At 35.6% G+C, this 14,031-nt stretch overlaps 1 protein-coding gene and 2 long non-coding RNA genes across 5 annotated transcripts; 2 read left to right on the forward strand and 1 right to left on the reverse strand.

Annotated features, from left to right (window-relative positions):
- The first annotated feature begins 3,312 nt into the window (after positions 1-3,312).
- LOC145208460 (elongation factor 1-alpha 1-like) lies at positions 3,313-4,495 on the forward strand. Its single transcript, XM_080078924.1, is given in 3 exon segments — positions 3,313-3,587; positions 4,066-4,093; positions 4,096-4,495. Coding segments are annotated over 3 exon segments (210 nt in total). The 5' UTR covers positions 3,313-3,443; the 3' UTR covers positions 4,134-4,495.
- A 6,060-nt stretch (positions 4,496-10,555) lies between these two features.
- LOC145208462 (uncharacterized) lies at positions 10,556-12,555 on the forward strand. Of its 2 annotated transcripts, XR_013854748.1 has the most exons (4): positions 10,556-11,390; positions 11,725-11,894; positions 11,971-12,100; positions 12,394-12,555. It is a non-coding gene; the product is annotated as an uncharacterized LOC145208462 (long non-coding RNA). The 2 variants fall into 2 exon arrangements; XR_013854747.1 differs by having other exon boundaries at positions 11,725-12,100.
- On the reverse strand, positions 11,901-13,348 carry LOC145208461 (uncharacterized). 2 transcript variants are annotated; one of them, XR_013854745.1, is made up of 4 exons: positions 12,892-13,348; positions 12,693-12,805; positions 12,382-12,528; positions 11,901-12,052 (listed from the first exon to the last, which is right to left on the reverse strand). It is a non-coding gene; the product is annotated as an uncharacterized LOC145208461 (long non-coding RNA). The 2 variants fall into 2 exon arrangements; XR_013854746.1 differs by having other exon boundaries at positions 12,382-12,481; positions 12,892-13,346.
- Between the last annotated feature and the right edge of the window lie 683 nt (positions 13,349-14,031).

Consider the following 14,031-nt stretch of genomic DNA (forward strand, 5'->3'; position numbering starts at 1 on the left):
TAAGACAGCTGTAAGTTTTTGCTGTCGAGAAAGAGCATAATTTTCAAAAAAAACATTTTTTTAGAAATGATTCTCTTAAATATGATTAAATACTGTTTTTAGATGGGCAAAGGTTCTTTCAAGTATGCTTGGACAAACTGAAGGCAGAAAGAGAACGTGGTGTACTATAGCGGTTGCGTATAATTTGTGCAAATTTCGAAATTGTAGCTTATGTAATTAACTCGTTTTAACTTGCAAGCTCAAAATTCGCAAGGAGGTCAAAGATTGCAAAGGTTTTATTCAACTGTATTGCTTGAACTTTGAAATATTTCCTGTCGCAGTAAATTAGGATGTAGATGCGACTTTGTAATATAGTGGTTACGCAATTTAACTTGTGGTTGGACGCTGCTTTGTGTGGTAATTGTGCAAGAGCACGTGTATGCGATTTAACGCCTTTACCCAGAGTATATGTATAACACCGCACTGGTTCATCTCTATCTGTCCCTCTATTTCTTCTTGGTGTCTTTCAGAAGTAATAAACAAACGAACCGAAGTGCAAGACATTTGTGTGGAGTTTCCTGGACTCCGGTCCTGACAAGCTCTGGAGCTTGGGAGGTTAAGGACGGTGGTATACCTCTTTAATTTGTAGTGACGTGGTTACAACATTGAGACACATTAGACCTTAAAATAGGATTGAATTATCCGGATAACTGGTTAACCGTTTAACCGAAGAGCTTTTTTACTATCCGATATCCGTATTTTTTTGTCGGTTAAACGGATAAGAAAAAAAAGTGCTGCGTATGCGTTTAAAGCATTTTCACACGATTTTAGCAACGACGCAGTTAATGTGCAGTGATAGATTATACCAATGTTTATCCTAATTATTACGAATAATAAAATTCACGATAGAATTGAAGTCATATTATTTCACACATAAACACTAATAAATGCATGCATTGTAAGGTGGTTCATTTGAAAAGATAAATTAATAGATTCTGAACTTGAATTTATACGAATTTTAAAAAAACTTTTAAAGACAAAACAAATGTTGGGACCCATTTTTGTTCAAAAAAATGGCTGGAAGGCAAAATCAGAAAAAAGTGATGTATTATGCTTCATTAGAAATACACTACTGCAGAAGCAGTGAATGTTATTAATGCGTAACTTTGATATATGTTTGATTTTTGTAAACACTAAAATAAAAAATATGTGCCACAGTTTGCCGATGTTTTAATAGACTTTCTATTAACCGTTTAACTGCATATCTAAATTCAAAATACCCGTTTTCCGGATAGTAGAAATTATTGATATCCGAACCAAACCTACAATATAAATCGATCACTACATTACAGTTGATATAGCTTACAGTTGACAAGTGGAAACTTAACACTGAAAAATATCAGGTCACAATCATTGATGCCCCTGGACATAGAGATTTCATCAAAAACGTGATTACAGGAACCTCACAGCAAATGTACTCATGCTGATTGTGTATATATAATGTTGCAATATTTTGATGTAGAAAAACTGTTACTAAACAGGCGGAATGTGCTGTGCTTATTGTGGCTGCTGGTGTTGGAGAATTTGAAGCTGGTATTTCCAAGAATGGGCAAACAAGAGACCTGCCCAACTGTAGGACTGTTATCAAATAAAGGTTTTTAAATATTCAAATGATCAAATAATTTTTTTCCTTTTAAATCAAATAGTCAAATAATTCAAATAAATCAAATAATTCAAATAAACATGTTTGATTCAACTTGTTGCATTTTACGTTCTCTTTGGGTAGATGAACACTAATTTGTACTGGAAGTTCTTTTGTGAACATGGTAATGTCGACACATTTAAGGAAGTTTTATAATTTTAAATCGGCTTTATTTATAACATTACGGACAATGTGTGATTTTGTCCGTCGAAATGAGAATGGCCAGATGAAAAGTTTTATAAAACATACTAAACTATTCGACCGAAAGTATCGTGTTCTCCTACAGATCAGCAAGTTCGGGCTATTTTTAGGGTATGTGCATGTAGGAAATATTTGGGTTGTCATGTTTCCACATCATTATTGTTAGTGTTGGGTTAATAATTTGTTGCACTTTTCTGTTTTATGTATAGGCTACTCTGGGAGCCAATACCAGTTATAATTTACTTTAGTCCGAGGGCCATCAAATTACAACTTTTTCACCTGGCCCTCGACAATACGTATGAAACACAGTTGTTAGTTAGGTTTGTAAAGCAATAAAATTTGTTTATTTCTTTCCGGTTCCGATATTTTTATTTCGTTGCAGTTTATCCGAAACAACGTTTTTTGGCTTTTGCTCTGAAGAAAAAAATATCTCTTCGAGGTGTTTACAACTCTTAACCAAACAACAATTATTTTCGGCTATTACGTCGCATAACATTTGTCATTTGTCAAATTAAACAGATGACACAAGCAGGAAGTGGAACAGAAACTGAACTCTAACCAGTGAACTGGTTTAAGCGCTTTAATTCAGAGAAACAAAAATTAAGCAAACGGAATCTTAATTAAGCGGTTTAAAAACTGAAAACCGGTTCCTACCGGATGATTTGCCCGAATCGAAACAAAACCAGAAAATGTACTTTTAAAAAAAAAACTGAAACGAACCCAAACATTTAAAGACAATAAATAGTGAACCCGTAGCGAACCAAACCTTAAACGCATATGACAAACGCGGTTTATACTTCCTGGGCACAACATCGTGGGAGCCATAGGCGCCTAGTAGGCGGTGGCGGTGGCTTTGAGTTTGTCTTGTGGTTGCCGTGTCAGTGACGTCTCATCAAGTGACGTCATATTTTACGGCCGCCACCTTGCATTTTTTGTGAAACTCGGCGCCTATTTTTTTATTATGATTTACTTTTTTGTTCCGTTATACTCTTCTGCTCCGATCTTTTAAGGATCAATTTTTAAAACTAGCAACTTTTATTTAGATAATTTATTTATGTGTCCACTGGGCTTCATGCTAATATTCTGGATTCCGATCGTGAGTAACTGTTTTAATCCATAAAAATCACAAGATTATTGACGTCAGAAGGCAGCGATTGCCAATTTGCAACGTGGGCAAGGTTGCATCATCTCCGCTTTGCGCAACTGCTTATAAAAGAACAAACACATTTTCCTTTTTTCTTTCGCTCTTATGTGTATCACGTGTTTGAAGTTGAACTTCGTGCGATCCTTTCGTTTCACGACTCGTTGGCAAGTGGTTGCTTTATTTTGTATCTGTCATAATCGGGCTTTTGTCGAGTAAACCTTGGTGTTGTTCTGTGTTGCACGTCGAATTTATTATTTCATAAATGCGTAGTTATAAACAACTTTGGTGAATAATCACCAAATCGCCATTTGGCGACTTAAGAACCTCGCTTCATACGTAGTTATTCTTAACTTATTACAATTGTTGTAGCCAAAACCAGTTCAACTTCAGCCAAGCAGTTGATTAAAATTCGACACAATGGCAAAAGAAATAGCACATATTAACATTGTTGTCATTGGACATGTCGATTCCGGAAAATCGACCACCACTGGTCGTTTAATTCACAAATGTGGAGGAATTGATAAAAGAGCAATTGAAAAATTTGAGAAGGAAGCCCAGGAGGTGAGTTAATATTAAGTAGCAATAATGTGTTCACAGTGGCCAAAGTTTTAAGGATAAATTGTTCAACTTTCTACAAAGTTATATGTTATTTTTACAATCCCGGTATTTTTTGACTTAAAAGGATAGTTCAGTGGCATTACTGGTTGATAGGAAGTACCATTTACTCCAAACAGCATTTAATTAAGATTTAAAAAACTACTGTAGCCTATTCTTATTACATCAACATCTTACAACATTTATTGAACTTGCGCATAACAATTAGCTGCCATACGTTGGTAATTGATCATTGTGCAACTACCGCATACCAAACCCTCAGTTTCTTTGACATATTGACTTTCGAAAAAAAAAGAATATGAAACGCAAGCTAATTGTATAAGACAGCTGTAAGTTTTTGCTGTCGAGAAAGAGCATAATTTTCAAAAAAAAACATTTTTTTTTAGAAATGATTCTCTTAAATATGATTAAATACTGTTTTTAGATGGGCAAAGGTTCTTTCAAGTATGCTTGGACAAACTGAAGGCAGAAAGAGAACGTGGTGTACTATAGCGGATGCGGTATAATTTGTGCAAATTTCGAAATTGTAGCTTATGTAATTAACTCGTTTTAACTTGCAAGCTCAAAATTCGCAAGGAGGTCAAAGATTGCAAAGGTTTTATTCAACTGTATTGTTTGAACTTTGAAATATTTCCTGTCGCAGTTAATTAGGATGTAGATGCGACTTTGTAATATGGTGGTTACGCAATTTAACTTTGTGCTTTGTCCTGTGCTGTGGTTGGACGCTGCTTTGTGTGGTAATTGTGCAAGAGCACCTGTATGCGATTTACGCCTTTACTTGGGGTATATGTATAACACCGCACTGGTTCATCTCTATCTATCCCTCTATTTCTTCTTGGTGCCTTTCAGAAGTAATAAACAAACGAACCGAAGTGCAAGACATTTGTGTGGAGTTTCCTGGACTCCGGTCCTGACAAGCTCTGGAGCTTGGGAGGTTAAGGACGGTGGTATACCTCTTTAATTTGTAGTGACGTGGTTACCAGTGGCGGCTCGTGCCTAAAATTTCTGGGTGTGCTGCTCCAATTTTTAGCCTTTCTTGAACAAATATAAGTTGGCAATATATAGAAAAGCCACATTTCTAGTTTTCTAGTCATTGTTTTGAGTAGAAAAACAAGTAATACAAATCTTAATTAGCAACTCCATTGTGACGTAATGGTTGTTACGCAATAATGTACACGAGTGTAAACAGCAGACGGTTTCATTCGGGAATTTTGTTTACTTGCACAGCGACGGGCCAAACTCAATAACATGCAGTAATAATGTGGCACAAAAACACACGTGAAACAGACTCGAAACAAAGCGGTTGTAAATACGGTAAAACACAACGACAGTATAAAGAAAAAAATATTAATAAATGAGTCGAAAAAGGTCGAAATATTTCAGTTGGACAACATTTAAGTAAAACTGGTTATAACAAGGACTACTAACTAACACACTTGCTATTCAGTCATTATTATGGTCATGTATCATTTAAGTACCTTAAAGCCACAGTCAGCATTTTCAACATATTCTATGACACGTCACAGATTATAATTGCCACACAAAAATAGTCATAAAGCTTTTTATTTGTATCATAACTGACAAATTCAACAACCACATTACATTTGTGTCAGAACTTGTTCATTAAACATTTTTTCTTAATTTTTGTGTACAACTATTAACTGTTTGTAAGTTTCTTAACTGCTAAACTTGCTGCTTTATTTGGTGGCATATAGCTTATAATTCCTTTTTTAAGTACAAAACTCTGCAAGCTTTGAAAATTACAACACTCACACTTAAATCATATTATTAAACCTTGTGCTCAGGGCTAGAAAAAATGCAAATTTCCCGGGAAGCCACCAAAATTTTCCGCCATTTTTCGGTAAATCCCCCAAATTGTTATACGCAACCGGAATACTAAACCAACGCAGCTTATTTCACCTTTCCAACGTTTCAATTTTCGCACACAAAGAGTCATCCAACCTTATTTATGCGCTTTCGTTGCTTTCTACTACGCTATTCGTAAGTGTTCAAAAAAACGAAACACTGAGATGCAGTATATTTTTAAACTCAATAATTAGTCTGTCAAGTTCTAAAAAAAATTCCAGCTGATTTGTAAAGATTAAAATTCGTAACAACGATGTGTACTATTACTACTGTGCGTCTGGATTTAACTTTGTTTTTTCATTCATGTTGCTGCTTGTTTTTGTTTCGCGTCATTACTAGTATAGGCCTACTTGTCGTAAAACAAATGCGTATTGTTGTGCTCGTGCACATACACACACGCAATGCGAACAAAGACACTCAGCACCTTGTGTGTTGATCTATGTGTCGTAGCGGCTTACTTACGTCACGTTCGTTGCATCGCCGGTTGTAACCAGTAATAAAGACTGGCGCTGTTGCGTTATTTCACCGCCAAACCTATATTCGACTTTTGTGTTTGCTTTTACACAAAGAGCTAAAAATTTCCCGGGATGGAGCATCCCCATTTCCCCTCTTTTTCCCGCCATGCTTGTGCTTCTATTTTACAACCAAAATGAATCATAAAGCTATAGTTTAAGCAAAATAATTGATAACTTCTTCCTTGATTTCCAAATGACAACCAAGAAACTGTTTTTTTCTATGCTATCACTGCAAGTGCAAGTCTTTTTGGAAATATTGGTGTTCCTTAGAAAAGTTTGCAACCTTTTCAGTGTTGACAAGAACCGTTTTGCCTTTGAGAGACTCATGGAAATTGCTGGCTAACTGGCTTTTCCTATAAAAGTTTCAGTAACTTTTCTGACAACATGATATGTTTGGTGGTCACTACTATCTCCCCTGTAGAATGTTCATTCTTAAGAACCATTTCCTGTGAAGCAATTTAGCAGCTACTGTTTACAGAAACATAACATGTCCATTATATCAATACACAAGATTGCACTTGGTTGCAAATACTGTCCACATGGTGTGATAAGAAACCAAAACTTGAAATTGTCATCACTAAGGTATTTCAAAATTCCTGTTGCTTGTGTTGTCATCACTAAGGTATTTCAAAATTCCTGTTGCTTGTGCAATTGCTTGTTCTGCATTTAATATTGCCTGAATTTCAGTGAGGCATTTAACTTCACAGTCACAAGCTATTTTTTCTTTGTTAGCATTAAAAACTAAAATTGAGTAGTTCTTGTGGTTGCTTATTCCTGCATGACATATTTGGAATAGCAGATGTTTTATTCCAGTTTTCTTAACTTTTTATTCAGGTTTTATTATAAAGGTTAATCGTGACTTTTCAAAGTGTTAGATGACCTTTTTCTTTTTCAAGGTGGTAGATACACTATATAACTCAATGATAACCGCAAAAACTGAAGCCCACTTACAGTAATCTTAAAAATTCACGACTAACCTTCAAACAAATAAATTCAAAGACGGCAAAATAATTATTTGCCTGTACTCACTGTCGAACCACCATTATCATTTCGCCGAAATGCGAAGTACAAAAATTGTTTATGAGCGTTACGCATCACTGCGTGTAGTTTCCAAATTTTTTTTACTAATATCGACATTGTGAGGTATGGGAGAAAACGTCCCATACACAAACGTGTAGATAGGGTATATTCAACGAACACTATAACCAGGAAGGCCAACTCATTGTTCTCGTCACGCATGAGTGACACTGGATTAAATGCATAGTTTAGAACAAAATCCAATGTTTAGAACAAAATAAAAATACATTCCGCGCCTAATATTTTTCTATAAATTGGCACAGATGTGTGTTAGAGCAAGTAGTTTCGACTCGTAAAGCCCAATTTGTGGTCTCTTTTCGTATTTGCCAACGAAATGACTTTTACCGATGTATGGTCGCAAATGTCGCTCACACTTAAACGCATGTACAGTATAGTGCATAATGTTCAGAACAAAATAAAAATACATTCCGCGCCTAATATTTTTCTATAAATTGGCACAGATGTATGTTAGAGCAAGTAGTTTCAACTCGTAAAGCCCAATTTATGGTCTCTTTTCGTATTTGCCAACGAAATGACTTTTACCGATGTATGGTCGCACTCGCAAATGTCGCTCACACTTAAACGCATATACAGTATAGTGCATAATGTTCAGAACAAAATAAAAATACATTCCGCGCCTAATATTTTTCTATAAATTGGCACAGATGTGTGTTAGAGCAAGTAGTTTCGACTTGTAAAGCCCAATTTATGGTCTCTTTTCGTATTTGCCAACGAAATGACTTTTACCGATGTATGGTCACACTCGCAAATGTCGCTCACACCTAAACGCATGTACAGTATAGTGCATAATGAGCTACAGAATTTGGCTTGTCAACGCGTTAGTTCAAGAGTCGTTTAGCTTAAATGCACAAATTAACACATTTTTGAAAAAAGAAAACTTGGTTGTGTGTGGTCTACCAAATACATATAACAATTGCTGGATTAGCTCCGTTTTACAGGCTGTGATGTCCCTGATTGTTGATGCGCCTACTTTTTTAAATTCAAGCGATACATTGGAAAAAAAATATTGCGGAGTGTATTTGCGGGCTATTTGAAAAAAGGGATAACGTAACATTGCAACTGGTTCGTGACATTTGTACACATTTAAATTGGACTCTTGGGCAACACCAGGATGCAAGCGAATTTCTTATGCTGTGTGATTTTACCGCTATTTTTAAAGATTTTGGTTTAAATTCGTCTTTTCTGCTGCAAGCAACAAAACAGTGTACGACTTGCGGCAATGTCGTGAAATCCGCACATGAGCAGTCTGTCTTGACATTGCCGATGTTTGAAAGCATTTCAGACAACTGCAATCTTAAAGAATATTGTGATGCCGAGTTTTTAAATGTTATTTCTGGTTATTGTTCAATTTGTAAAGAGGACGAAAAACAGAAAATTAGTTCACATATTGCATCCGCTTCCGACATTTTATGTATTGTGTTGCACAGAAACTTAGGTGGTTCGAAGAGTTGCAAGCGTGTAATACTCGATCGATTGTTGTCATTTTGCTCTGATACTAAAAAAGTCACGTATACTTTAGCGTCAGTTGTGGTTCATGTTGGTTTGGATGTTGATTCTGGTCACTACGTTGCCTACAAATTTAATGAATGCGGTGCAATGAAGTTTAATGACGATACAGTGAGACAAAGGACGTGGGCAGATATACAGAATAGCGTTTTAACTGGAAGTTGTATTTTTTACTACAAAAAAACTATAACCGATATTATTACCACCCCTGTTGCTAAACACCAACCAGTGAAGGTAGTTCGCAGAAAGCGCCGCCGAATTGACCAAAATGCCATTAAATCTTCGGAACGAATTATTTACAAAGACACTGATTTGGAGCTAAATGGTGTTCAAATTTCTGATCTTCACAGTTTTTCTGGGCAACAAAAAGTAGTTTATGAATATATTACCAACAATATATCAGATCTAATTTCCACAACACCCGAACAGGCCCGAAGCAGACCTGATTGTTATCGTTTGTGTTTATTTAGTAAGGGATACAGACAGCGTTTGAGAGGTTACAATGCACAATTTACAATAGATAAAACCAGTTTGACTCCAAATTGCATGACAGATCTATTGCGATTTATTGACTATTACTTTTGCGACCTTCGTCTGCGACAACAACTGATTGGGGATCAAGTCATTCGGCAAACGTTCCAGGGAAGACGCATAAGACCTCAGTTTGTTGTTAAGCAATCCGTACTTGACAAGTTATTGTACACTAAAACCTTAGATATACCTTTTTTCTTAACCCATGTTTTAAATATGGAAGCAATCACATATTTTGTGATGAAAACTGACAGTTTAACATACCACGATGCAAGCAGTAAAATTGGATGCGATCAAGATCAAATATAATAAACCTCACCTAAATCCAGAAAAGGTTAAAACTGATTGTACAAAAGTCATTTGCATCACTAACAAACGAGTAATGTTTAATTATTGTAATTATTGGGTTTATTCTGTTCGTAATAACAGTTTTTTTGCCTCGTTTTGTTTTGGCCAAAATGAGGATTTTATCTGTAAAATAAAACCACTACAATTGCCGGAATTGACGTGGTGTAGTGGCTTGCAACCAATACCGGCTAATTAAATGTAGCAGATAAAGGACTCTGAAGGCAATCTTGTCTGGTACAATTCTAGCGAGCAGGGTCGTCGCTCAGAATTTTACAACATTTGGGCTTTACGAGTTGAAACTACTTGCTCTGACACACATCTGTGCCAATTTATAGAAAAATATTAGGCGCGGAATGTATTTCTTTTTTGTTCTGCCCTATACTGTACATGCGTTTAGGTGTGAGCGACATTTGCGAGCATATCGGTAAAAGTAATTTCGTTGCCAAATACGGGTCACGTCTAAAACTGCGGGCCCACTTGGCCCACTTGACCCGCTTGATCCGCTTCATGAAAGTATAAAAACTGCGGCCGGCTTTATAAAGCCGTGGGCACGCCTGTCACATGTCATTAAATTTTGATTTCGACAAGATCTGAACGGCAAGCAATGGTTGTAGTGGGCCCGCAGTTTTTCCTTGCGATAGACGCGACAAGCACAGGATATAGTGGGCCCGCGGTTTTTCGATACGAGAGGCGGGCCAAGCACTGGATATATAGTGGGGCTACAGTTTTTATACTTGCAAGAAGCGGGCCCGCAGTTTTCCAATTGCATGAGGCGGGCCAAGTGATCCAAGTGGGCCCGCAGTTTTAGACGTGACCGGCCAAGTACTGTTTGAAACCTGAAATGTGATTTTACAAGCTGATCGTTTTTCTCCCAGACCTCAAAATGTCGATTTGTACCTGCATTGACCACGTTTTATGGTTTTAAAAAAAATGAAAATAAAAAAAAATTTTTGGAAACTACACGCAGTGGTGCGTAACGCTTATTAACAATTCTCGCACTTTTCATTTCGGCGAAATGATGATGGTGTCGAACCATAGATACTGCATACCCAAGATATAAAGCAAATTTCTATGTTTCTCTGTGAACCAATTAGATATTGAGTTGTCACTATGCGCCGCTAGTGGTAGCGGTACACTTGTCGAGATTTTGCAGACAGCTTAGTGTAGCTTTAGTTAAATAAAGTTTGTTTCAGTCAAATTTTATGCTTATTGTATCGTGTAATGTAGTATAATACAGTGACAACAACTATAGCGCGGTAATAACCAACTAAAACTGTTTCAAATTCTTCATTGCAGTGAATAAAAAGTCTATATTCCTAAAACAGATTTCCATTTGCGAGAGGATTAGAGATTTTTTTCACGACGTTTTGCGTAAATTATCAGTTTTTAACTTATTAAATTGTGTGCATTCAGTTGTGAAATAACTGACAAATATATTTTCTACATGTTGTTTTGCAGCATTCTTTATTTTGTCAAGAATTGCTTTTTTTCTGATAAGAAGATGTAAATTTTTGTGTTTAGCATAATCTTGTGCTGATTAAAATTGTTGTTGTTTTTGCAATTAAAATGCATCAACTAAAAAGTCCCAATGTTAAATTATTGTATAAATTACCTATCTGTTTAAATTACTATTTTTAGAAAAACATCTGTTTAAAAATTGCTGTGTTTCTTGTAAAAGTTTGACAAGGCTGCAACAAGCTGACCATAAACCACCATGATTTCTCTCTTGATATTTTGCAGGAAGCTTGCCACTGCTCAGTGTCTTTATGAATTGCCTTCAACGTGTACTAATGGAAAAATATGGTTATATAAATTGGATTTAAAACAAATCTTTCAGTTGAATATTGGTTTGGTGATAAAGTTTTCTCAAAATTCTTCCACCAATGTAAGAAATTATGTCAATTTGTTGTTTGCCGACAGATTTAGAGATTTTGTCATATTGTTAAACTTGTAGGTTGCACATTGTTTAACGGTAACCTATGTTGCCTATTGTTAAACCTATGCTGCACTTTAATAAAGTAATGTTACACATAATGTGCCATACACAGATTTACTTAAGAAAAACATGGGTTGCACATAGATTGGGTTTTTATGGGAGAAGATTATTTAATGTATATATTGCTAATTAGACTATATGTTTTTCAATTGACTATGTAAACAATTTTGACAATTTTTGACCTTTTCTAAAAAATTTTTGAATTTTTGAATTTTTTTTAAAGAAATCAAAAAATAATCACCCTAATGATAATCTGCAAAAAAGTTATTAACAATCTATAAGAAGTGTGTCATTTGTCAACCCTGGAACTTTCCAACAAAATAAAGAGCTAAATTTCCATGACTTGATGAACCATTTGATGAAGTCTTCCCCTTGATATTGTGGAATTAAGAGGTAAGATATTTACACAAAACAAAGTGTATTGCAGGTGCCCCGAAGTTCAATGCTGTCATTAATTATGTTGTTTCAGATTGCTGAATGTTTGAATTAAAGCCACAAAGTTGGATTCTAGCAAGCCAATGGAAATGTACTTTCCAAGTATTTCGTGGAGCCTGCAAATAGCAAGAAGATGCTTTTACAAAACATTCTAAATAATCAAGGTATTTTTTAAAGGCGTGTCATTGCCATTAATAATTGCTAACAACTTGACATCTGTAAGATAAACTTGAGCGTATTTTTACACATATATATGTAAGGTTAAAAAACTACATTACTGCCATCATCACCACTACTTGGAGGTGTTATAAGTACAATGTAATGATCATCAATATATTGAAAACTGTCAGTAACCAGACATTATTATTATTAGTTTCTTGGGGTCAGGTACTGGATATACATGTAACCAATGTGCTTATTTTTAAAAATTATAGTAAGTGTGTACCACTTTTTGCAGTGTGGATGTGACAGATGCTGGAGATGGTATCATACAAGTTGCACTGGGATCCCAGAAAGTTTTGCTGCTTCTGTATGCTGGCCAAATCCTGTTTGATTTAAAGAGCTTTTTTATTGTTTACTTCCATTTCTCATTCTGTGTAATAAACAAAATAGCATATTACTGTTTTTGTCACACATAGGTTAACATGCAGAAGCGAGAAGCAAAAATGACTAAAAATCTAATTTTACTAAATTTGTTTAGCAATAATAAGGATAATTTTGTGTGTTTAAAGGGAATGCCAAAAAAACTATGCATACTTTGTAAGCTGTAATTTTCACAAAAATTGCACTGTCGGTGTGTTCCCGTTTTTTGTCAATTTCCACCTTGTTTTAAAACTGATCCTTACTCTGAGTTGCTGTGTCTTCAAACTCTGAAATGAATTTACTTAGTATTTCAATACAAAGATTACCTTCCTTAGATCTTCTGGTAAAAAAATAAATATAAAACAAAAATTACCAGCAGGTCCAGTAATATGATAATATCCAGTTTTGTTGTGTCTTGCATGTATTGCTGATCTGTCATGAAATGTAAAACGTTTTTTCCTTGCTGTTCAAACACTAACTAAAACTTGACTAAGTATTACAGGAAACAGCAGCAAAAGTATTTTTTTCCAAGTGTAGAGCTGTAATTCTTGACTAAGATTAAAATCAGTTCATTCTGGGTGATTACTTTCTCTAAGTATTACTTATATAAGATATAAAACACGTCTTTGATGCTTCATAAAGGTTAGTTTCAAACAAATTAAGATTCACAAAAGCGGCAGATGAAGTGGTTGACATTTTATAGCCGAATTAAAACAGTTGCGACCGATCTAAATCAATCTACTCAGTAGCCAGGAGGAACAGACAACGCTAAACTGTACCGCTACCACTAGCGGCGCTACGTGCCAACTCAATATCAATGCGCTTGCCATCTTGTGTATGTAGTATCTAGAAGCCTATGCAAAATCACTTCGTTTCTCCTGGATACGAAAACTGTTTGATGCTGACTATGTTTCTTATTGGAAAACAATTGAAACTAGTATTACTTCACTAAACGCCATGATCTGCATTGCAGCCACCAATTTAAAACTCTCGCACAAAGAGGTCACTAAACTAACTCCCCTCTCGACATTCTGGTCATCGATTGACCTATGGAAGGAATGTGTAACCCAATTTTGGAAGCAGAACACAGTTTATAACTACGGTATCTGGGTAAACAACAAAGTATTATTCAAACGAAAACCCATCGCCTTCGAAAGTTTTATAAACGCTGGTATACTAAAGTACCAACAAATTATAGACAACAATTTAGACTATCGCAGCTTCAAAAGCGTTTGCGAAAATTACCAATTGATAAACAACAATCAAAACCATGCAAACTACCAGTGCCTTATTGCGGCAATTCCAACAGCTTGGGAAGCATACACACCTGACAAACCAGACAGAGAAACAGTCCTGGACAAAATACGGACAGGAATAAAAGACAAATTATCCACAGCCAAAAATGCGTACGAGTTCTTTGCTTCGGGTAATAAACAGCAACCGATCAAGCAGCAACAAAAATGGGAACTAATTCTACAAGGGGCGCCCCTAAACTGGCCAGATATCTACAAAA

This window comes from Phallusia mammillata, unplaced genomic scaffold (assembly GCF_965637545.1).
Source record: "Phallusia mammillata unplaced genomic scaffold, kaPhaMamm4.hap1.1 HAP1_SCAFFOLD_265, whole genome shotgun sequence".
NCBI lineage: Eukaryota > Metazoa > Chordata > Ascidiacea > Phlebobranchia > Ascidiidae > Phallusia > Phallusia mammillata.